Source organism: Pristis pectinata, chromosome 10, assembly GCF_009764475.1.
Source record: "Pristis pectinata isolate sPriPec2 chromosome 10, sPriPec2.1.pri, whole genome shotgun sequence".
NCBI lineage: Eukaryota > Metazoa > Chordata > Chondrichthyes > Rhinopristiformes > Pristidae > Pristis > Pristis pectinata.
In genome coordinates, this window is record NC_067414.1 from 44,486,115 (window position 1) to 44,512,001 (window position 25,887).

At 38.4% G+C, this 25,887-nt stretch overlaps 1 protein-coding gene across 1 annotated transcript; it reads right to left on the reverse strand.

Annotated features, from left to right (window-relative positions):
* Positions 1-1,360: 1,360 nt before the first annotated feature.
* Positions 1,361-23,116, reverse strand: LOC127575254 (cellular communication network factor 6-like). Its single transcript, XM_052024978.1, has 4 exons — positions 22,942-23,116; positions 8,054-8,308; positions 4,974-5,167; positions 1,361-3,520 (listed from the first exon to the last, which is right to left on the reverse strand). Exons 1-4 carry the CDS (start codon positions 23,069-23,071, stop codon positions 3,245-3,247), a joined length of 855 nt encoding a protein of 284 aa, XP_051880938.1. The 5' UTR covers positions 23,072-23,116; the 3' UTR covers positions 1,361-3,244.
* Between the last annotated feature and the right edge of the window lie 2,771 nt (positions 23,117-25,887).

Consider the following 25,887-nt stretch of genomic DNA (forward strand, 5'->3'; position numbering starts at 1 on the left):
CTTCTGCCTACCTCACCTCCCTTATTTGATTCCCTGCTCCACCTTTTTCTATTAGATTCCATCATCTGCAGCGCTTTGTTGCCTCCACCTATCACCTCCCAGTCTCTGTCACTATTTCCACGCTGCCCTCTTCACCTAGATCCACCTATCCCTTGTCAGCTTCTGCTCCACTACTTCCCCTCACCTTTTTATACCAGCTATCTCCACTCTATCTTTCAGTCCATATTAAATGTCGACTCATTTACATCCACTTGACCTGCTAAGTTCCTCCAGCAGTTTTTTTTTGCTCGAGAACTATTATTTGTAACATCTGAGAGAATTTGAAATGGAAAATTGATAGATTTAATCCATTTAAAAAAAACATGAAGTAGCTGGCAATTCTTTGGGGGGGGAGAAAAAGCTACTTGATCTGAATCACCATTATATGGCATATGCTGTCTAAGCATAGTGGAAAGAGTTTCAGTGGGATTTTTTCATAGGGTGATTGGATACTTCCCCAAAAAAATTACTCAGATATGGAGAACTGCTGTAACTGGATAATAAAAAGTTGATACATAGTGGACTGGGCTCCTCCTGTACTGGATGATTCTGTGTTGCCACTTATTAGTTGCTTAGATGGACTATTCATTTGGTTTCTGAAAGAGATTTCATCTAGTATCTTTATTTTCTTACAATTTGACCTGAAGGGGAGAAAATGTATTCATAATGCACAAGATTATCAATCTTCCATGAAAACAGACAAGCTTGGTGATCATAATGAAAAACATCTACAGAAGCCTGCTTTATAATGTTCCCAAATAATGTTGATGTACTTTGTATTTGCTGTCTGAATCAGAAACCTTTGTAAGACTGGTTCATTGTCAGTTTTATGATGCAGGGTATGCACCAGGTTTGTCAATTAATGGGCCAAACTTACTGACTTTGATATGCTGCCTAGCTCCAATGTCTTGCATCCACCTGGTGTGAATCCAGGAAGGCTGACGATCACAGAATCGGCTTTCAAAGCATTTGGTATGGACTTCAGCCTTGCAGGACCCAATGATAAATGAAAGATAACACAAAGAGTGTGTGTAAGCCAGCCCCACACAAAAATTGCCAAATAGTCGGGACATTTGTCCAAAACCAACTTAAACTGCCAAATGACTTGTCTGAAATGGTTTCTCCCCATAGTTACAGGTAGAATGTGCAAACTCCACACTGACAGCACTCGAGATTCTGGGTCTCCGGAGCTGCAAGATATCAGTGCTAATCACTGCAATACTCTGCTACCCTACCACGAGGAGATTTAATGTATTATTGTAGTGGTTCAAAGTATCAAAGTGTCAGGTTGAGAAAGACAAAAATGGATACAACCAACAAGAAGAGGAATCCAGTTTATTCAAAACACTGCTGCAGAAAATGCAGGCAAATATCCATACTGCAGACTAATACAGATGCTTAAAAACAGTCATGTATGCACAGAAGAAGGAGGAGACCAATGTCCAGCAATGTTACCCAAACTCAATGTGCTGATGCCCCGAAACAAGCATAGAATTTCTATAGAAAAGAACAGCACATGCAGATGACAGTTTGGGTTCATAAAAGTGAAATTAATCTTACTGACAAACTTTGTAATTTCTATGCTTATTGCATTATATATTTTAAATTCTGTAGATATTTAGGGAATTTTAGGGAACTGAAGGATACTGAATTGAAAATGTAAATGTTGGTTGTATCCATTTCTTTGCCATCGGTGAAATCTGACCTAGTCCATATGAGAAGTAGGCATCTGATTCATTGAACATCTTTGCGACATCAAAATGTTGAATTATGCAGCCAGATGTTTAATAATTTACATATTTCAATATAACAGGCTATACAGTAAAACTCCAATAATCCAATATGCTTGGGACTTTGGTGGTGCCAGTAAAGCAGATTTTCCAAACTATCAGATATTATTCTTAATAATACCCCAACACTTTTAATTCAGTTTTTTAGATGTTACATAGCATTATAATAAATTTTCTAGTGAACCCAGTAAGGGAGCATGGGAATCGATGCCCTGGTGAGTCGAAAGTGTAGGAATTAGGGCCACAGTGAAGTGAAAGAGAACACAGAAAAATTCACCCAGATGTCAAAGCATCAGATTTCTGAAAAGTCAGATAGTGGATTACTGGAGATTTAATGTAATTTGAAAATAAATTATGCAATTCTGATCATTTTTACAACAAATATGTGACTATATTGCCATGCAGGGTATGTGCTCTTAAAAATAAAATCAATATACATTTATAACACTCTTTACAGCCAATTAAGTATTTTATTTTAATGAATAGTCACTCAGTTAATACAAGGAATATGGCAGCTGATTTACTTACAGAAAATTGCCACAGTCAACAATAAAATAAATGGTCAGTTAATTGGTTTTGGATGTTGTTTTGGGGATAAATGTTGACAAAGTAAATATCCCTGCTCTCCGAATAACGAAGTCTTCCCACTCAGATGCACAAAAAAGCACAAGGCATTGGTTTAATGTTTAATCTAAAAGGTAGATAGCATCAGACTAGATTATGTTCTTAATCTACAAGAATGTGTTTTAAACTATTAACCACTTAACCTAGACAAGATTGTTTTTCCTCAACCAAATAACAACCACTAAATGCTGACCAGCTAAGATCACTTTCGGTCAAGTGAGCAATAAAACCTGTGCAGAATTATAGATATTTAAATACAAGATTTGCAACTTAATTGTACTACCAAATTTAGATGTGTTCCTGTCAATGTTCTGCAGCAATTATGAACATTTGCTTTAAAGCCCAATGAAAATGTATATTAGTCAGTTTGTGGAATATCACAGGACCTTGTCTACTCCAAACTGATAAATTGTGTATCTAAAGCAGCGATTTTAATTAGACCAACTCCCTAATTCTTTTTTTAATTGTTGTTATGTTCTGGGGAGGAACTTTACTGAACTGTAGAGAGCTCAACTGAAATTTAAATTGACATAAGGCCCAGGCAAAGAAACTAATGATGCAGATACACTTTACAAAAGGATCCTATTTACTTACAGAATGGAGCAAATTAGAGCTTTGTGTGGAAGATGATTTATGAGGGATATATCTCAAGCTGTATTATGAAATTTGTTTGCCTTTCTGTGTAATTAAACTGTATTAAAATATAAGACCAAATTTACATCCTTTGGTGCAGAAGGCCTGCATAAATGTTTCTGTTCTCTTATGCCTCCCATGTTACAGGCAACAATTAACTACAGCAGTTTCAGATCTGAGAATATGTCCTCTGAATCAATACAGATTCGCTGACATTTGCAAGATGTGATCCACATCATCTTCCAAATGATTATTCCTCCATCAGTACAGTTAAACTCTACTTTCACAGTTTTTTCTTGATTAGGAACACAGCAGTGGGAATCGGAGCATGTACCACAGAATGTCGGTCTATAACTTCTTCTGCTTGTGCAACCAGAGAGAGAAAATCTTTCAGGCTTGGTGTGTTGGAATGACTGTAGGCACTTCTTGTCTTTCTAAAAGGAAAACACAAAAAATGTGATAACAATAGAAACCTTTAACACTGCTATTTTGCAATATAAATCAAGATTTTGGTAACAGTCTTTATTATTGCCTATCAGTCCAAAGTTTTGACAGTACAGTCAACTAAATCTGGTGTGCAAAGAGTCCATTCCTTCTTTGGGTGAAATCACAATATAATTGAACTAACAACACTGAAATTTGGGGCATTACTTAGGCTCTTCTTCCGTTCACTGCCCAATGTTCTGAATGAGGTTTAGAAGCATGCATCAAGGTAAAGGAATTTTGATCATTTATTTTTCATGCTTTACCGTAATGATTGGGAATCAGCTGTGTTTAGTATTTTTTAAATAATTTCAATGTTTTTTTGTTTCAAGAATCTACAGATTATTGATGATGAAGGTATGCATTTAAGTCAGTTCATGGAGCATCATAGGATCTAGTCTGATTCAAACTAATAATATATTACAGGCTTTTAGCCAGGATGACCCCCTTTAGCTTTGAGAATGACAAAGTATTCTCCTTAAACCTTTTACTTAAGGCAGTGATAAAGGTAGTTGATTTTACTGAAGAAGTCTATAGATGGATCAATAAGGATAGAACCAGGGGAGGTTTGATATACTGCTGTATGTGAAAATGCTGCTATTAATGTAAAACAGTGTATTGATTTGTATTTGACCACTACTGAATAAAATGAAGAGGAGAATGGAAAAAGACAAAAAAAAGTTCACAATCTCAGTTTGTTTCAATGTACTACAGAGCCAATGGAGTGCATTTGCACCACAATCACTGTTGTAGTTTGAGAAATTTGTGAACAAGGTCCCATGAAAAGAAATGAGATAAAGCTGATGTAATTGGTAAATTTGGTATAGCCGAGGGTAATCCTAGGGTAATGGATAATACACCAGCTATGTTTCTATACTATTTCTCTAATATAGGGATGTTCAAGAAGGGAGATACTATCTTGCATGGATGGGATTCCAAGTGATGTTCCAATTCTTTCACTCAAATTACACTTACTCCATTCTTGAAAAATACTAATTTGTGCCATTAAAACAAGTTCATGCATACATGCATAGAATTTCATCCCCAGATAATAAGGTAAAAACGGACTGTGCAGAAACATCGACATGTTTGGAATTACTTTGGAATTAATTTCACTGACTTTGGCAGAATGAATTTCAGACAGCTGGTTACAATGTGCTGATGCCACTATGGAGCACATTTATTATTCCTAACCAGAGATGAATTTGTGTCCTCACAAAATGACCCTTTTTCCATCTACTGGATGACCAAGGGAGTGTCTATTGTTTGGAGGTGTTTTTTACTGTAGTGCATGAATATATATCTCCATGCAATCAAATTAACTCTTCATCCTGCATTCGATCCTTCACTCTTGAAAAAAATGACACTCAGATGAAAGGTAATTATTTTTCCAACGTGATTTACCTTCATGTTTTTTAATATGCCTGTGTCGCAAGGTCGAATAAAGCACAGTCTACTTTCTCTCCCAAGTTCACACCTGCTGTTGTCATTTGTCACTCTGACTGAAATTCCCGTGTCACAAGATTTTGAACATTCACTCCATGGAGTTGTTTGAAGCATACACTTCTTCCGCCACACGACTGGTCTTGCCTTGTAAACTGATAATATAAATAAACATAGGACTGAGACATGTCAGCGCAAAAAATTGTCTTCAAACTTATATTAAGTGTTCATGGTGTACAAATGGCAGATATGGTTGAAGGATAGAAAGCATAGAGGAATTAAATACATGAATATAGTGGTGTGTCTTTGAGTTCTGAGTGCATATAAATGACTTATTCGCTGATGCAATGATTAATACCAAAATCTGCTAACCAAAGCAAAGGGCATAAAAAATAGTGGGAAAGAATCAGAAGGCTATAGGAAATACAGAGGTTACTGTATAAGCAGTCACTCCATTAAAAAAGTTTGGTAAGTAGAACAATGACAGTTTGAACTTATGTAGAACCTTTAAGGAAGTAAACTGTTCCTAGGCACTTCAAAGGGAATGCTATTAAACAAAATTTGACAATGCATCACATAAGATTTCATAACAGTAATCAGAAGCTTGATCATAGAAATTGATTTCATGGTGTGTCTTAAAGAAGCAAAGAGAGATAGAGGGGAAGAGAGTTTCAAGAAAGGACTCTAGAGCTTATGTCTGGGCCTCAGCACTTGAAGCATTGGCTATCAACAGTGGAATAATTAATTTCAGGAAACTCAGAGAGTCAGCAATGGAGAGTACAGATAGCTCAAAGAGTTGTTGGGGGTTATAAAAATAGCAGGGCAAGGGTCATGGAGAGATTTTAAAACAAAGATCCTAATTTTAAAATGAAGAATAGGAACATAATCCTGAGCCCACCGATAATCAGCTAAAATAGGTATTACTTTAGGTAATTGATGCTTATCAACCCATAATATTACAGATGTGTCAACCCTCTCTTTCCTCTGGCTCTCCCTGTGTGTCTCTCTCTCTCTGTCTAACCCAGTTATTGCTGGCCCTTCTTATTCTGCAGCTTTTACCTACCCTCTACCCCAGGTCTCGTTGTCTCTCTTCCCTGGCTTAGTTGTCTATTTCTCCTCCTAATCCTGCCATGAACACGACAACACCTCCCCAACTCTCTATCCCCCACATCCCTACTCCCTTTTCCACACACTCCACCCCCTCACCTCTTCCCCACTCTCCTCACTCTCTTCTCCCTACTCTTAGGAAGTTTAAAGGATCAGTGCAGCATACCTTCATTTAGTCAGAAGCAGAATTCCAGAGTGCCATCAGGATTCAAAACATGACACATCATAGGGAAAACAGGTTCAGTCGTTATGGGAAAAGTAAGAGTAAGGTCCGCAATTGGTGGAAGCAAATGTCAAGAGTGAAATGGGGTCTCTAAATTCCTCCCTTTACTTTCTCTAAATTAAAGAAATAATATTCTTTAAATTAAAGGGAGTACTTTAAGGGTAAGTCATAAAAGAACAGATTGGTCACATGGAATGTTCCTCCTTCACAAAATGGGGAGCCAGGGACATTTCCAGTGTCTGAGGTGAACACGTGCAGAAATTGTCTCAAGCTGCATCTACTGAAAGTTCACGTTTCAAAACTGGGACAGCAGCTGAAGTCACTGTGGAGCGTCCACGAGGTCGAGATCATCAAGGACAGCATATCTAGAGAGGAGGACACACCCAGACTAAGACTATACAGCTCTCTCCCCTTAGACTTATGGACAGAGATTCTAGTTGTGAAATAAGTTTTGGATTACTTGAGCGAAAAGGTGGCAGAAGTATTTTGAGTCAATTGACTTCCATCTATACTATAAAGTTCGGTAAGTCAGTGCTTTGGTATTTGTTCCATTTGATAAAAGTAGAAAACTATCATCAAACTCAAAAGGAAAATATTATTATAGTCTGCTATCCTGCAATATTTAATAAATTCCTTTATAACTGGAAATAGAATTGAAAGAAATAATATGGAGCATAAAAATTTTCTTTTATTTGATAAGTTACATTATGTAAACAGAACTGGAGAGGGACTTCTTACTACACTTTATAATGTATCCTGTGTCAATCTAACTTTATCTCAGTAGGTTTAAAAAGACCCTATTAAAATATGTAAAGATTTACCTATCTGATCATTCTGCTACCACAGTTTTAAAATATTTTAATAAGGAAACTACTGAAGGTTATGATAAAATAATATACAAATAGCATATTGGGAGATCGCAGTGCTTTTGAGAACCAATCAATTGAGACATATCAATGTAAACTCCATGTGGCATAAGGTTTTCACATTTTAAAAAGTTATGAAATTGTTGGCAATATTTTATAATTTTGCTGCTATCCTGAATCTTTACAAAAATCAGAACTCTTCCCTGCACAGGGCTGATTTTCCTGATTATCTCATCCGTGTAATATTTAAACAAAGTTATTTAGAAAATAAACATTAGTGTCCTATTCCCAGATTTCCAAAAATTCTCTTGTTTTATATAAATAAATTTACTAAAAAAAAGCAATCTCTGGTGTGACTTTCAAATTCATTTTCTTTAAATCATAAATTACCTTTCACTTAAAAAAGGGAAAAGCTGAAAATTTCACATTCCTTAGACATTAGAATCAACTATCGAAAAAAAACAATTACACACCATAACATAGTCTCTACTTGATGCCAATTTTAATTTATTTGGTTTTCAATTTCAAATTTGCTTGCTTAAATGTTTTTTTCCCCCTACTTCAATATCCACAGATTGTAGATTCCTTCAATATCAATGCTGCTCTGTCACTTTTTCTTTGAAAGCCCAGTAGCCATAAGGGACATAAGAGTAAGCCAGGCTATTTCACCTTGAATGGGAGTACTGTATCCTTTCAGCCAACGAAGAACTGATCAAATTAATCACATGCCCATCGCACAGTTGAAGGATTTAGCTGCATTGGACCAATTGTATTGCCAAACCCAAAGGTATAAATTTTATTTCAACTGCATCACAATATTCTGCACATTTATTTAAATGACCTACCAGACATTACTCTGTGGGCTATTGCTTGTTGGTTCTTCCCTCCAGTCTTATCACAAAGGGACTTTTCACAGCAATATTCAGATCTATTTATGACCTTGACATTTTTACACTGGCCAGCTGCCAATTTCTTTGTGCAGGTAGGTGTGCATCCCAAAGCACCATTCACGCATGTGCATTTATAGTGGCAGTGAGGCTGGAACGTTTGACCGTGTCTGTAATATATTCCATTTAACTCACACCCAACTCCAATAGTATCTAAAGAAGGCAAAGAGCGGTTTGAGAAATTAGTAGGTTAGTCTACATATATTCAGAAGTAATTGCTAATCCATATTTTTGAAATTTCACTGCTGTCATAGCCAATTAGCTGTACAATGTTCTAACTTCATGAATTTTACATTTATGTAGTGATAAAAATTACAGTTGATGGACAGTTAACTCTCATACCATGAGCTAGAGAGGGGAGAGCATATTCTAGATGTTGGGAACATTTCTGCTCACTTAATTTCTGTTAGCCAAGACGTTGTAAACTTCCCTAAACTAATATATATTTGTGTTATCTGTTACAGTTGATTGGATATATATGTTTGTGTTTGTGTGTGTGTGTGTTTGTTTACTTTTTCCTGGATCAATAGCTGCTTTTACACTGCCTTTTTCAGGGTTTCCATTACTCTTCCACCAAAATATTAATAAATAGGATAAACTGATTCCCCTTGACCTTTTTTAGTTCAATGCTAGAAAATGTCATCCCGGATGATTTGGTTGGGGATAAGAGCAGAATTTCTTTTTTTAAAAATCAGTTGGATATTGGTTCCTTATAATGAAGGTTTTCATGAAAAAATAATTAAATTCATCTTTTTTAAAATAATAATTACACTTCTTTTCTTGAGTCTAAGCAAAACAGTTGTAGCTCAGCCTCCAAAACTCAGACCAAGCAATCAGACGAGCAATGAGCCAAAGTTGTGCACTCTGCCTGCTTACATTTTGTATCAGGCAATACATTCTGCTTTACCCATCAGTATATGTAATGCTGACATTCAAGTGATTTCTCCAGCCTCTACAAAGGACAGCATGTGAATTCAGTCAAAAGAATGCAGGATTTTAGCACTGGAAGTTATCAATACAAAAATACACAAATACACACAGGTTGGACTGCTCTTGGAGTATTGTGTACAGATCTGGTTACCACACTACAGGGATGATAGGGTAGCAATAGAGAGAATGCAGAAGAGATTCACCAAAATGTTGCTTGGAATGGAGGACTGTAATTATAAAGAGAGAATGGATAGGGTATGTTTATTCTTACTGGAATGTAGGAGGCTGAGGGGTGACTGCATAGAGGTTTATAAAATTATGAAGGGACAGACAGAATAGATAATCAGAAATTTTTTTCCCAGAGCAGGGGTGTCTAGAACTAGAGGGCACAGGTTTAAGGTGGAGGAGAGAAATTTAAAGGATATCTGAGGGGTAAGTTCTTCACACAGAGTGGTGGTTATATGGAATGAGCTGCCAGAGGAGATGGTAGAGGCAGATACAACTGCAACATTTAAAAGGAAATTGGACAGGCACTTAGATAGGAAAGGCATAGAGGATTACAGGTCTAAAGCAGTCAGACGGGATTAGCATTCATGGGCAACACGATCAGCATGGATGAGGTGGGCTGAAATGGCTGTACATTTCTCTGATTCTATGACTCTATGAAATCAAGAATGACAGTATTTTGACCAATCTCAAGAACGAGGGGATGAAAATGCTATTGGCACTTTCTTTTGAGTACCTTATGATGTTCAAAATCTCCTGCCTCCAAGATTTACAATTCAGAGATAATACATATTTGGATCACTGTCATTCTTTTCGTTACCTCCTCAATCCTGCAGAATACTTAGATCTTGGAGCAGGTTAGGCAATAGAAGATCATCTAACACATGATATGGAATTTCACCGAACAAATCTCTTAAGTGGAATGATTCCATTTAAAACATGTTTTCTACAGTTCCTACAATGAATACCTAAGTGTTTATCAGAAATACGTTCCATTTGAAACAAGATGTGTATAATTTCCTCAATATATTACAAATATCACACCTTTGAATAAAGGTGATACAGGTGAAATACAAATGTATATCAGCCTCTGTTCCTGAGTGTCTAACTCTGTCTAATAAAAGTAACAAAAGTAATAATAGCATAACCATTGAATTCAAAATATAATGACAGATTACATTAAAGAATTGTGAGCCATTATTTACGTTAGACTTGAAGAGACAATATTGTTACAATTTAACTTACATGCACATACTCCAAATTCATACTTGGGTCTATCGCCAGAATAGTCACAGTACAAATCCTTGTGAGGGTCACAGGTGTCAGCTTCAGTACAGAGCTCCCCATATTGCTTTGCGCAGGTTTTGCAACATCCACAGCCATCAGTTACCAAACTTACTCCAGGTGCACATAAGGGTTTTCGTGGGCATTTGCATGGCCATTTGCAAAATTGTCTACGTTCAGGAGCTTCTTCAAATTCTGCTGCCTTCCTTCCACTTTCCACAACTGCTTGTTGTGCTTGACTCTGTTGTACCCTGCATAAGAACTTATATACAGTTTAAATCCTTGAGGAACACAATCTGGTCTCAAAGAGCTATTGTCACCATCTTTAAAAGTCAGATGGCTATAGGTAATTCTTATTTACTTAATGTTCAAGGAGTGGAATTTCCACTTGGTTAAGCCAGTAATCACAGTGTAATTCAGGCAGAATTGACTAGTCCATAAGATCAGGGATGTTTAGACATGAGTTATCCCAGTATCATTTACAGTTGTGGTTTCTCCACAGTCTTTTTTATAATAGTTTAAGGTGCAATTTGTCCAGAGCAACATATCAGATTGATGGGAATGGGAGGTTTGAAGCATGAAGAGAAATTAATTGTCTTGAGTTTAGCAGAATGAGAGGTAATCACATTGAAACATATAAGATTCTTGTAGTGCTTGACACACAGCCTGGAGTGTCCAGAGCCAGGAGTTGAAGTCTCAGTATTAGCTGTCAGCCATTCAGGATAGAGATTAGAACACAGAACATAGAACAGTACAACACAAGAACAGGCCCTTCAGCCCATTATGTCTGTGTCAACCATCATGCCAAATTAAACTCTCCCATCTGCCTACACATAGTCTACATCCCTCCATTCCCTGCCTGTTCATGTACGTGACTAAACACCTCTTCAACATTGCTATTGTATCTGCTTCCACCACCTCCCCTGGCCGTGTGTTCTAGGCACCTAATATTCTCCGTGTAAAAACTTGTCTCACACATCTCCTTTAAACTTTCCCCCTCTCACCTTAAACCTATGCTCTCTGCTATTTTACATTTCCACCCTGGAGAAAAACACTCTGACTCTAACTTTTATATATTTCCATCTGGTCACCCCTCAGCTTCTGATGCTCCAGGGAAAACAATCCAAGTTTGTTCAACCCCTCCTTATTGCTAATACGATCTAATCCAGGCAACATCCTGGTGAACTTCTTCTGTACCCTCTCCATAGCCTCCACATCCTTCCTGTAATGTGGCAACCAGAACTGTACACAATATTCCAACTGTGCCCTGACCAAATTTGTATACAGCTACAACATGACTTCCCTATATTTATATTTAACGGTCCAACCGACAAAGTTAAGTATGAGGCATGCCTTTTTTATTACACTGCCACTTGCCTTGCCACTTCCAGGGAGCCATGGACCTGCACCCCAAGATCCCGAGGTGCATCAGTACCCCAAGGGTTCTGCTATTTACTGTGTACTTTTCTCTTACATTTGACCTCCCAAAATGCAATACCTTACGCTTATCTGGACTAAACTCCATCAAACATTTTTCTGCCTAGATTTCCATCTGATCTCTATCCTGCTGAATCCTTTGACAATCTTCCTCACTATCCACAACTCTGTCAATTTTCATGTCTGCAAACTGACTAATCAATCCAATTACATTTTTGTCCATCTCCAGTTGGAATGACACCCCTCTACCACTACCCTCTGTCTTCTATGACCAAGCCAATTTTGAATCCAACTGCCCAAGTCACCATGGATGCCATGTGCCTTAATCTTCTGGATCAGCCAACCATGATGGAACCTTGTTGAATGTTTTACTAAGGTCTATGTAGACAACACCCACTGCCCTACACCCATCAATCATCTTCATCCCCCCCTCAAAAAAACTCAGTCAGATTTGTAAGGCATGACCTCCACCACACAAAGCCATATTGACCATCCCTGCTAAGTCTATGCCCTTCCAAATGCTTTGCTAAGGACCTGCATACACCCAGGTATGATCTTATTGTATGGAATGAGCTAATCTCAGTCAGGGCAGTGGTCAGAAAGCACCAACAGCTATCTTGTGGTTGTGTAGATTACTGTGCACATGACTTCTACACTGATGCACAGCAATGTGAGAATCAGGATCTGACCCCTTGCTCCATCTCGGGACTCAGTACTTGAGACTAGGAACATTCCAGTGATTCTAGGGCTGAGTTGTATGCCTGCTGCAGCAGTCACATCTGGCACTGCCCTTTTATTTGAAGGGATTACTGACCTTCATTTAAACAGGCACGGTAGTGTAGTGGCTAGTGTAACACTATTACAGCGCCAGCAACCCAGGTTCAATTCCGGTCGTTGTCTGTGAGGAGTTTGTACGTTCTTCCCGTGTGTCTGCATGGGTTTCCTCTGGGTGCTCCGGTTTCCTCCCACATTCCAAAGATGTACAAGTTAGGAGTTGTGGGCATGCTATGTTGGCACCGGAAGAGTGGCAACACTTGCGGCTGCCCCCAGCACATTCTCAGTAATGCAAAAAGATGCATTTCACTGTGTGTTTTGATGTACATGTGACTAATAAATAAATATCTATCTTATATCTTAAATCCTATCCCTAAGGATCTTCTCCAATAATTTTCCTACCGCTGATGTAAGTCTCACTGACCTATAATTTGGTGGATTATCGCTATCGTCTTTCTTAAATAAAGGAACAGCATTAGCTATTCCCCAGTCCCCTGGGACCTTGCCTGTGGCTAAAGAGGCTACAAATATCTCTGTCAAGGCCCCAGCAATCTCCTCCCTTGCTTCTGTCAATAACCTGGGATAGATCCCCTCAGATAATGGGGACTTATCCACCTTAATGTTCTCCTCCCTCTTGATATCAACATGCCCGACAATATCAACATACCCCTCCCTGATCTCACTGTCCTTCATGTCCTGCTCCTTGGGAATACCTAAGGGAAGTAATCATTTTCTACCTCACCCAATTCCTCTGGCTCCAGGCATAAATTCCCTCCTTTCTCATTGAGTGGACCTCCCCTTTCCCTAGCTACCCTCTTGTTTTTAATGTATGTATAAAATGCCTTGTTATTTTTCTTAATCCTTCTCCCCAAGGACAGTTCATGGCCCTTTTTATGTCTCCTGATTCCCTGTTTAAGTGCTTTCCCATTTCCTTTGTATTCCTCAAGGACCCTGAGAATCTTTGAAATTCTCTATCTAGGAGGGCTGTGGAGGCTCAGTTCCTGAGTATATTCATTTCAGAGACTGATAACATTTTCAGATATTGAGGGGATCAAGGGATATTGGACTAGTATTGGGATGTGATGCTGGGGTAAAAGATCAGCCATGATCTAATTGAATAGCAGAGCGGGCTGAATGGCCTACTCCTGCTTCTATTTCTTGTGTTCCCATGTTATCCTCTGCCTCTTCCGGGTTGATATTGCACAATTCCATTAATGACCTCAGGTTAGGAATGACTCTTCAAACTGCACTAATTTTATGAGACACAGACACCAAGAGACATGTTTTAAAAATGTCTTTATGTCAAAGTAATTCACTATGAAGCTGACTGGTGTACACTAGTAAAACTATTAAGGTTCAGTGGAGTATTTAAAAATAATTTGCAGTGACTTTAAATTGGATACTTACAGTGGACAGATTAAATGCACATAGTAACTTTTTTTTCCGCTAAAATATATTCAGCTGTATTAATGAAACCACAACATGTTACCACTTTTAAATACTTAAAAATATGATACAATAATGTTCTAATAAGCTGCTGAATTTTGTTGTTTTATTTTCACAGAGATGTGAACTCTAACCTAACCAGTACAAATCCTTGGGCACCTTGGCAAATATGTCTTTGTTTATAACCAAAGGGCTGATGATAAATTCTGCGGAAAATGACTCACATGGTGACTAACCCTTCTGAATGACTTTCATTTCTGTGAAAAAAAGCATATGAACAGCCAACTTGCTGCTGAATTAAAGTTCAGTTTTACTCCTCTTCCTGAGGTTTACTGGGTAAATATGCTTTGCTAAGGACTTGTGTACACCCAGGTATGATCTTATTGTGTGGAATGAGCTAATCTCAGTCAGGGCAGTGGTCAGAAAGCACCAACAGCTATCTTGTGGTTCTGTAGATTACTGTGCACATGACTTCTACACTGTGAGAATCGGGATCTGACCCCTTGCTCCATTTCTGGACTCAGTACTTGAGACTAGAAGCATTCCACTGGTTCTAGGGCTGTGTTGTATGCCTGCTGCAGCAGTCACGTCTGGCACTGCCCTTTTATTTGAAGGGATTACTGACTTTCATTTAAACAGGCATTTAGGTAGGTTTTCTGTCTTTTTCTCTTTATTCTCACTGTTTATTTATTTTCTTTAATTAAAAATAATTGAATATGTTTAACATTTTGTTTTAAATATTCAGTTGTTTGCAAACAGCAGAAAGTGATTAGGATGATCCACGAACAGGGTCTCAAGTTGTGCTGCTGGAGGCCTTCCTACCACATATGAATCAGCAAGGACTAGAAGAGGATGGGAGCACAGGGGAATGCATGCAAGGCATGGCCAAATCCAGTTTAATCCACCTCAGTGTCTTTGTTTTGGTGTGGAAACAAACTAGGTAAGGAGCCTTACCACTACATGTTAAGTTACATCCTGGCAGCAAGTGTACAAAGCTTAACATTGGTCAAGGAAACTCTGGACCCTGTTCAAGGTTAAACACACCTCTAACTATTACAGTCCAGATTTCCAATTAAGAACACTTTCAGTTGTTCCTGATAAATCTGTCAAATTGTTTTGACTGAAATTTGTACTCCACTTCCAAAATTTGGTTCTGCATTATTTAGTGCATTTGCTTATCACAAATAACTGAGGACAATTTCTGCCCTGCATGATTCCACTACCTAGCTCATAATCAGATTCAATGTGGATGCATAGAAGACAAAGAAAATTATTTAATCTTAATTCAGAAGACAGAATATGTATTCAAGCAATTGCAAAAATGTACAAGGTGAAATTAAAGTCATGCAGAATAGGTCTGTTTTAATTGGTAGCAAGGAGATGGGTAAGGAGGGAGTTGGGGATGGTGGGTTGAGTGCAAGATACTTATGGAAGCTTAAATTTGGAACTAAGCAGTTGGGGAATCCTGGAGGAACAATTAAAAACTGTTGTTTAATACATTTATTATGCTCAATCAACTACATTATCTAATGGATAAATGCACAATGTGACACAGTTCAATTTTGCAAAATCATGCTCAAAAATGGAGCCACACCAAATTTCAAAAGTTTTACTTGACTGGAAACCACTTGGAGTGCATGCCAGAACAAGTTTTGGATCTTTCCTTAAATATCCTCACAGATACAGTTTGCCTGGTCATTCTCATTGGCATCCCTAGCTTTCTAGTGCACCTCTCCATTCTTTGAATGGCAGGTTCAGAAGAAACTTCTCTCTTAATCATAAGATGACACAAAACTTTATGAAATGCCATAAATCATATTATAATGCAACATTGTTCAATGATCTCCCTTAGTGTATAATTTAAAAACCAAGGAGAGTACATTGAAACTAATTGGTAGAGAGATTAAAGGGGAGATGAGGATTTTTTTTACCCTACAGGCAGTAGGATTCTGGAATTCAATGATAGGGAGTTAGAAGTAGAAGCATCATAACATTTAAAATGTACTTGGATGTGTACTTCGTTAGCTATGACCTACAGGGCTACAAACCTAGTCCTGGAATGTGGGATTGGGCTAGGTAGCTCTTCTTCGACCGACACATACGATGACCTGAGTGGCCTCCTTCTATGTCATAAATTATCTATGATAACAACATTAATTTTCTTTGCTCTATGTGTGGAAAGTGTAGGAATGTCTGAATTTTGAGCATTTGGGTCACCTAAGAGGACAAGCAGGATAGGTGCAGCTTGCAGAACACCATGAATCTGGGGTCAGACAGCAGGTGTTAATAGAAATGCTTTTAACTCAGCTAAGTAACTGTCCAGTTGGAATGGAAGCATGGCCCTCTTTTAAACTTTCAGGGATTTACTTTGCGTCTGTAACTCTATTGCTTTCTCAGCCCACAGCTAAGTGCATTTGAGCTCTTAGCCCTTTAGATAGCTCTTGGCATCAAATTAAACTCCAACTTTAAAGATATTCACTATATTAAGAGATTACAGTAAAACTCCTGATAATCCAGCATGCTCGGTTCTTTCATGGTGGCGGTCTGGCAGATTTTGCGGAATATTGGATGCAATTCCCCATAATATCTAAACATACTTTTAATTTCACTTTTTAAAAATATTATACAGTATTATTATTTTTTTTCAGTGAACTCAGTATTTTCAAAGGGAGTGTGTAACCAGGGTCCTAATGAATTGAAAGGGAGCATGAGAACTAAGACTCCAGTGAGTTGGAAGGGAGCACAGAATTTGGGGTCCTGGTGAGTTGAGAGAGAGAGAGAGCACAGCAAACATTATCCAATGATCCAAATACTCATTGGGATTTCTGAATAGTTGGATTGCAGGTTATTGGAGATTTATTGTACTTGACTCTGCAATCTGCTACAGAAAATGTCAATGTAACTATATTCTTGCTTACGATTATTGCAGTTACAAATCTGATATAAAGACACTTAAATAAACATTGCAATTTTGGGATTTGCTCTTACTACTAACGGATATGGGAGAAAAAAAGTATTTCTGTGAAGGTCTTACAGACTTGTTTTTCTTTTTGTAATGTTTACAGAACATCTTAGCACTGCAATACTTTCATTTGACATGTTTTCAATATCTTAAATTCTTATGTTCAAAGGTAATTTATGTTTCAGACTCTCCTGGATAAACTGTTTTTTTAAAGTTTCTGGAAAACAGAAAGCTGGATATTCTGGTTATGGTGAATGATTAAGTTTCAAAGCAAAGAAGTATCATATGCTATCTATTTTCAAATTTCCAAACTTAGCTCACCCAGAACTTCCAGTGTGGTTTTGACGTTGCAAAAGAGGCATCAAATATGTGGGAGGGGCAATCAAATATCACAATGTGGATGATGCAGATAGAATCATAGGGTCGTGCAGCACAGAAGTACGCCCTTCAGCCCAGTACGTCCATTCAGATATTTTTGCCCATCTTCAATAAACCCATTTACCCACATTAGGACCATATCCTTCTATGTTTTGCCTATTTAAATATCTGTCTAAATGATAGTGCTTTCCAGATATCAACCACTCTCTGTGTGATATATAAAATTTGTGGCCTTTTAAATTAGTGCTGAGTTAGGGAAACAATTCCTCTGATGGATTGATTTGGAAACATTTAATATTTATATTCACTTACTCTTGCTTAGGCCCTGTGTACACAGAGAACCTATTCCAAGATGTGAATCAGATAATCTTATTGATATATATATATATATATATATATATATGAGGTCAGATGTGTCACTGGGAGTGCAGAAGCTGCACCACAGTTTTGTTTGAATTTGACAATGTTTCACTTATTAGTGAAATACCAAGAAAAACATCAAGACTCAGAATCATTACCAAGACATTCATCTCAAATGCAAATAGATTTGCAATAGGGAACCAGAAGATGGTGATAAATGAGGTAAGATAATGCTTGTGGACAGAGACCAATGGAGGGGTTCAGTTGTCCTCAGTAGTTACTCTGCTGTTATTGTAGACACTGTATGTGAAACCAGCACTGAGGTTGGTTGGAAGAGTACTCCTGTTTCAGAGCTGGGGGCAACCTGTCCGTAGAGTCACACATTAGCAACCTAAATGAAAGTTGCAATAATTCAGAATGCAGTAATATTGTGACCAAATCTTGGAAAGAATAGTGCATGCCAAATTCCAAGATAATTGTGTCCAGAATTTGCTTAAATTTTACACCTTGCCTTCAATATAAGCTTGATGGAGCATCAATGAAAATGTACAGAATTTTGGCAAAAGTTCAGCCTCATTTCAAATGCATGGCTCATGTAATGTAACAAATCAGAAACACCAAGCATTTATCTAACACATAATCAGTGTGTGATCAATGGCTGGGGCAGCGTGTCTTCTTTTGGATCTGTTATACAACAGGTAAATTACTTGTTGAATAAATATTTTTGATGCAACTGATAAGTAAAGTTGTAAAAGAGCCAGTGTTTGAAAATGGGCATTTCCAGGGATACCTCTTAAGAAGGTGATACCACTAAAAACAGATATACCCAACTCAAGTGGGGTCATAAACAGAACAAACATTAAAATAACTAAAATAAGTTAATTGTAAAGAATAAATAATAACAGTAAGTAGTATACCCTAACTGAACAAGAAAGTATGAGAAATTAGTTTTTTCATACAGCAATCAGAAGTCATAAGCTTGTTTGCATTTAAACTTACTCATCTGATATAAATATCTCCCATAAATTGGAAATAGCATTAATCTGACGAAGGAAAATACAGCAAAGTTTCAAAGAAATCAACAAAAAAAAATTAAGATAGTAAATTGATATTCACAGTTCACTGAAAGTTGCCTCACAGGTGGATAGAGCAGTTAAGAAGGTCTATGGGATGTTAGCTTTCATAAGTCGTGGGATTGAGTTTAAGAGCCGCAAAGTGATGATGCAGCTTTACAAAACTCTAGTTAGACCATACTTAGAGTACTGTGTTCAGTTCTGGTCACCGCATTATAGGAAGGATGTGGAGGCATTGGAGAGGGTGCAGAGGAGATTTACCAGGATGCTGCCTGGATTAGAGCATATGGAATATGAGGAGAGGCTTAAGGTGCTAGGACTTTATTCACTGGAAAGGAGGAGGATGAGAGGAGACATGATAGAGGCATATAAAATATTGAGAGGAATAGATAGAGTAGACAGTCAGTGCCTCCTTCCCAGGGCACCAATGCTCAAGACAAGAGGGCATGGCTTTAAGGTTATGGGTGGGAGGTTCGGGGAGATGTCAGGGGGAGGTTTTTCACCCAGAGAGTGGTTGGTGCATGGAATGCACTGCCTGGGGTGGTGGTGGAGGCAGATACATTGGACAGGTTCAAGAGTTTGTTGGATATGCATATGGAGGAATGTGAGATAGAGGGATATGCGGGAGGAAAGAGTTAGATAGTGTGAGGGTGGTTTGATGGATGGCACAACATGGTGGGCCAAAGGGCCTGTTTTGCACTGTATGGTTCTATGGTTCTATGGTTCTAAAAAGGTGGTTGCAAGAAGTCAGAAATAAGCTATTCTATTTTGCAGGATAATGAACTGTAGAAAAGTAAGAATATGTGCAACTAAATTATTATTCAGTTGATTTTCAATTAGCAAAAACACTGCAAATACTAAAAATATTTGCTCACAGCATTGTTTTGCAACATTTGTACACTTATAATTGTATTTATTATTTTGAACACCTATAATCATCCATCAGAAAGAACCACAGATTTTATCAATAAGCATGATTTTAGGGGTCTGCAAAATTAATACTATTCATTATAGTCTTTTCTTTCACATTTTGATCATAAAGTATTGGTTAAAATTTGAAATTCCATGACATTGACACATTCATACATCCATATAAATGAATGCATTCAGGAAAAGAGACAAATCCATTATTTTGGTGATACTGTAATGGTGTTGTGCTTTGTAATCAATAGACAATGGTTATGTTTCCTATTCCTCCTGTGTCCAGAGGTCGACTGTAACTTCTTTCAGCATGTTGCAGCAAACATGGTGAAAAGCCATTGGCCAGAATTTTCTGGTTTCCATTTTCCAGCTTTCTTCCATCAAGTAAAGTGAATGGATATGGAATAATGGACAACTGAGTGCAGAAGTGTAGGACAGAAGCCATTACTTCCAGATCGCAACCCTGCCCATTGATTCTCTGGTTATCTGACATGAGCAAAAGAATAAATGTATTTATAGTTTTGGTATGTTTACAGCAGAAGTGAGATATTGACTTAGAAATTTAAATCAGTCTCAGTGGAAAATTTTAACTGCTTCTAAACTGTTCGAAATTACAGGAATCTTGCTCCTGGACTAATCCTGATTAAGTCATGTAGACACATGACTGTTAAGTAACAGAAAAGGGTCCACCACTGTACAAATGATGTAAAGGTCAGATGAATGTCTGGGGACCAATAACCTGCCTTGTCATGTTAAGATTAATTAGAATTAACTAGCAGTTTAGTGCAATTTAGAACATAGAACAGCACAGAAACAGGCCCTTCAGCCCACAATATCTGCATCAAACATGATGCTGAATTACACTAAATCTCTTCTGCCTGTACATGATCCATATCCCTCCATTCCCTGCATATTCATGTGTCTATCTAACAGCATCTTAAATGCAACTATCATATCTGCTTCTACCACTACCCCTGGCAGCCCATTCCAGGCAACTACCACTCTCTGTGTAAAAAACATGCCTCACACATCTTTAAACTTTCTCCCTTTCACCTTAAATACTTGTTATCTAGTACTTGACATTCCTGCTCTGGGAAAAAGATTCTGACTCTCTACTCTATCTATGACTCTCATAGTTTTATAAACTTCTATTAGGTCTCCCCTCAGTCTCCAACACTCCAGAGAAAACAACCCAAGCTTGCTCAACCTCTCATAGCTCAATATAAGCTCTCAATAAGCTTGTCTTATAGCTTATTTGTCAAGCATTTTTTTCTTAATTATTCATTTGTCTTTTGTGATCTGCACATACATCTTTGTTAAGATTTTGAGAAAAAATGGGAACATGAATATTTTGCCATATTATTTATTTGGTGTGTTACTTGTCCAATGTGTTTTGAGTTTGATTTATCCTATTCCTATTCTTGTCAAGAGGGAGTAATTATTTAACTGTTCATTACTGCTTTTTAGAAGTTAGAAATAAAATATAATGAAACCATTGAAGTACGTTCCATTGGTCAGCTCTTTAATAAATGTGAATGTTTTTTCAAGCAGACACAAGGGAATTCATTCCACAAATACCCATAAGTAACATGAGATGGATTTTATATAATATATACCTTTATTTTGGAAGGCAAGTAGTCATGTAGTCTTCTTCAAACCAACCAGTTTGTTTGACAATGACCTTATTTTCAATATGGGCAAACATAAACAAATATAAAATTCTGGAATTTAAAAAAAAGTGCACAGTGTAACTTCTGGGTTGCCATAACAACCCATCTGGTTCACCAATATCCTTTTGGGGCAGTAATCTGCCCTCCTTGTTCTGACTGCTCTGTCTGAATCTCCAACCTCAGAACAACATGTTTGTTTCTTGCATGAAAAGAAGAAATGACTGGAAACACTCAGTAGGTCAGGCAGCATCCATGGAAAGAAAAACAGAGTTAATGCATCATCTCCAAAACCCTTTGTCAGCGTTGCCTCATTTCAGACCAGTTACCTAAAGGCAATTAAGGATGTGCAATAAACATGGGTCTTGCCAGCATCTGCCAATAAGTAAATTAAAACATTTGTGCCTACATGTTAGTAATACATCTGTCAGTGTGGTCTCTTTGCATACTTGTTCTCCTTTATCTGAAATCCAACAGATGTCATTTAATTTGAAGGCTGGATGGTTACTTTGCAGACAGTAGTGATTTCAGCCAAGAGCTGATACTTGCCAAACCAACAGTTCCAAAAATAATCACTGTCCCCGACAGAAAAAAAAAATTGAAAGCAATCTTTGAAAAAGTAACGATGTAATAGATCCAGCTGAGTTAATAAGTCCAGGCAAAAAGTTGCAGGCAAAATATAATTTTAGAAACTCATCTTTCTGCACCTCTATGCCATTAGCACAAAAAGTTGTTTACAGTAATACCATGCGACAACGTGTCAGAATACTTCTCACGAGTAATTAGTTATGCAGTTTCCTACAGTAAGGGCAGAATCATTCTCCGGAGCAGTAAAGTGAGATTTACTTCAGACGCTGGTAAATAGACCAAGTTGAGAAGACGGATATACGAGCAAGTTTAAGTGGGGGAAAATTGGCTGATTTCCAAAATAGAAATTCCTGGAAAAAGAACATACACTTTCACGAGTTTTAAGATATACCATTGTACATTCTAGTACTGCAGCGAGGTGGAAAAGTTTTCACACTGAAAATACAAAGACATGTGAGAAGCTTATTTCACTGCTGGCTCGATTTTGATTTTCGTTTAAACGTATCGGACAATTGATTGCAAGAAATATCTAAAATGTTGTGCCTTTAGAGATTGTGAATATTCTCAATGGTGTCCGTCAGTTTCATGTCTGAATGCAACTTAATACACTCCGAATTAGATTTATACGTTAATGGAGCAATCAAACAAGTGATTTATTTAAATCAGTTAATCAAGCGCGTTTTGACTGCCAACCGCACATTGGATGGTTTCCAATATACGGACAGAACTTGAACAAATGTGCATTTCAAAACGAGTTCTTACCAACAGCCCAACATCACAGTTTCAAGCTGTAATTTTTCGATGTTTATTTTCGCAGTTGATGTGATGTTACAGCAAATTAAGCACAACTAATGCTACATCAGTTAAATAAAGCGTAGGTGACTTGTAGCCATATAATAAGAAAAATACGAACTGGGGCCAAATGAAGGCTGAATAAAACGTTTAAATTCTCAAACTTACTTGATAAGTACCAGTGAAAAGCAGGATGCAAAGGAAGAGAGCCCGCATGGTGGGGATTTGGAGCGTAAATTGGCAGGAGCTGAGGACAAGCTGTGCATAAGGCGTGCCTCTGCCTTAAACCCACACGCATCTCTGTTAACCTTCATACTTCTTTTCATTCTCAGCACTTCTCCATGACCTTCCTGCAGCATTTCCCATTCATAACAACTGTCCTGCCAAGAAGCACGCTTTGGTCACATAGTTTCTATACTGCGTAACTTTATGGTTCCAGTGCATGTTTTTTTTAATTTAGTAAAGAATTTTATGCTTTATATTAATATTTTATAATGATAACTACAGCAATCAGAATTAATTATTTGTAGTTTTATTGCACCTTCAATGCTTCACGGGAGAGGAAAGACAAATGAATTGCAACAAGCTAAAGGAAGAGATATTGAGAGGCACAACTAAAATATTGGCCGAAGACTTGAGCTCATGGAAGTGCAAAGGAGAAAGAGGCAGAACTACTTAGAGAGGGGCAGGAGGAGGCTGAGGGGTGACCTTACAGAGGTTTATAAAATCACAAGGTGCAAAGGTAAGATGAATGGTCACAGTCTTTTTCCCAGGGTAGGGGACACTAAAATTAAAGGGTATGGAACATAGAATATTACAGCACAGTACAGGCCCTTCAGCCCAGGATGCTGTGCTGACATTTTATCCTGCTCTAAGATCTATCTAACCCTTCACTCCCACATAGCCCTCCATTTTTCTATCATTCATTTGACTATCTAAGAGTCTCTTAAATGTCCCTAATGCATCTGCCCCCACAACCTCTGCAGGCAGTGCGTTCCACGCACCCATCACTCTCTGTGTAAAAAAAAACTTACCTCTGACATCTCCACTATACCTTCCTCCAATCACCTTAAAATTATGTCCACTCCTGTGAGCCATTTTCGTCCTGGAAAGAAGTCTCTGCCTGTCCACTCAATCTATGCCTCTTATCATCTAGTACACCTCTATTAAGGTATAGGTTTAAGGTGAGAGGGTAAAGATTTAAAAAGGATCTGAGGGGCAGCTTTTTCACACAGACTGGTGGGTGTATTGAAGTGGTAGAGGCAGGTATAATTACAACATTTAAAAGACAGGGAAATACAGGTCAGTGAACCTGACATCAGTGGTGGGTAAGTTACTGGAGGGACTTCTGAGGGACAGGATCTATCAGCATTTGGATAGACAAGGACTGGTTAGGGATAATCAGCATAGCTTTGTGCATAGGAAATCATGTCTCACAAATCTGTTAGATTTTTTTGAAGAAGTAACCAAGAAGATTAATGAGGGCAGGGTAGTAGATGCTGTCAGTCTCGACTTTAGCAAAGCCTTTAACAAGACCTGCATGGAAGGCTAGTCTGGAACATTAGATCACATGGGATTCAGAGAGAGCTAGTTAAGGGGATACATAATTGACTTGATAGTAAGAAGCAACGGGTGATGGTGGACAGTTTTCTCACAGACTGGAGGCCTGTGACTCGTGGTGTGCCACAGGGATCAGTGCTGGGCCCATTGTTGTTCGTCATTTATGTACATAACTTGGATGAGAATATAAGCCATGGTTAGTAAGTTAGCAGACAACACTAAAATAGATGGTATCATAGACAGTGAAGAAGGTCATCAAAAATTACAGGAGGATCTTGATCAGCTAGATAAGTGGGATGAGGAATGGCAATTGGCTTTCAATTCAGTTAAGTATGAAGTGTTGCATTTTGAAAAGTCAAAGCAGGGTAGGACCTTCACAGTGAATGGTGGGGCCCTGAGGAGTGTTGTAGAACAGTGGGACTTAGGAGTACAAGTATATAGTTCCCTGAAAGTGGTATCACAGGTAGACAGGGTGGTGTAGAAGGCATGAAAAACGTGATGATGCTGGAGGAACTCAGCAGGCCAGGCAGCATCCATGGAGAAAAGCAGGTGGTCAATGTTTTGGGTCAGGACCCTTCTTCAGGACTGAAAATAGGAAAAGAAGAAGCCCAGTATATAGGAGGGAAAAGCAGAGCAGCGATAGTTGGACAAAAGAGGGGAGGCGGGGTGGGCACAGGGTGGTGATAGGTAGATGCAGGTAAGAGAAAGTGATAGGCAGGTGCAGGGGAGGAGGGGAGAGCAGATCCACTGGGGGATGGGTCAAAGGTAAGGAGAGAAAGGAAAAAAAAAGGTAGGAAAAAAGAGGCTAGGAAAGCAAAGAAGAGAAGAAGCATGATTGGGTGGGGGGGGGGGTGGTTGTGGGGAAGGGGTGTGGGGATTACCTAAAGTGGTAGAATTCAATGTTCATGCCCTTAAGCTGCAAGGTTCCAAGACAGAAAATGAGGTGCTGTTTCTCCAGTTTGCGCTTGGAATTCTCCTGGCAGTGGAGGAGGCCGAGGACTGTCATATCAGTGATAGCGTGGGAGGGGGAGTTGAAGTGACTGGCAAGAGGGAGATGTGCGTCGCGGTTACGGACGGAGCGCAGGTGTTCTGCGAAATGATCATCTAGTCTGCGTGCGGTTTGGTGCAGAAGGCATTTGGCACACTGGTCTTCATCAGTCAGGGCATTGAGTAAAGGAGTGGGGATGTTGTGTTGCAGTTGTACAAGACGTTGCTGAGGCTTCATTTAAAGTACTGTGTACATTTTTAGTTACCTTGTTATAGGAAAGGCATCATTAAGCTGGAGACAGTGCAAAGAAGATTTACGAGAACGTTGCCAGGACTTGAGGACCTGAGTCATATAGAGAGATTGGGCAGGCTTGGACTTTATTCCATGGAGCGTAAGAGATTGATGGGTTGATGCTATAGAGGTGTTTAAAACCATAAGGGGCATCGATAGGGTGAATGCACCCAATTTAATGGAAGAGGGGAAAGATTTAAAATGGACCTGAGGGGCAACTTATTCATGCAGAGGGTGCTGCATATGTGGAACGAGCTGCCAGAGGAAGTGGTTGA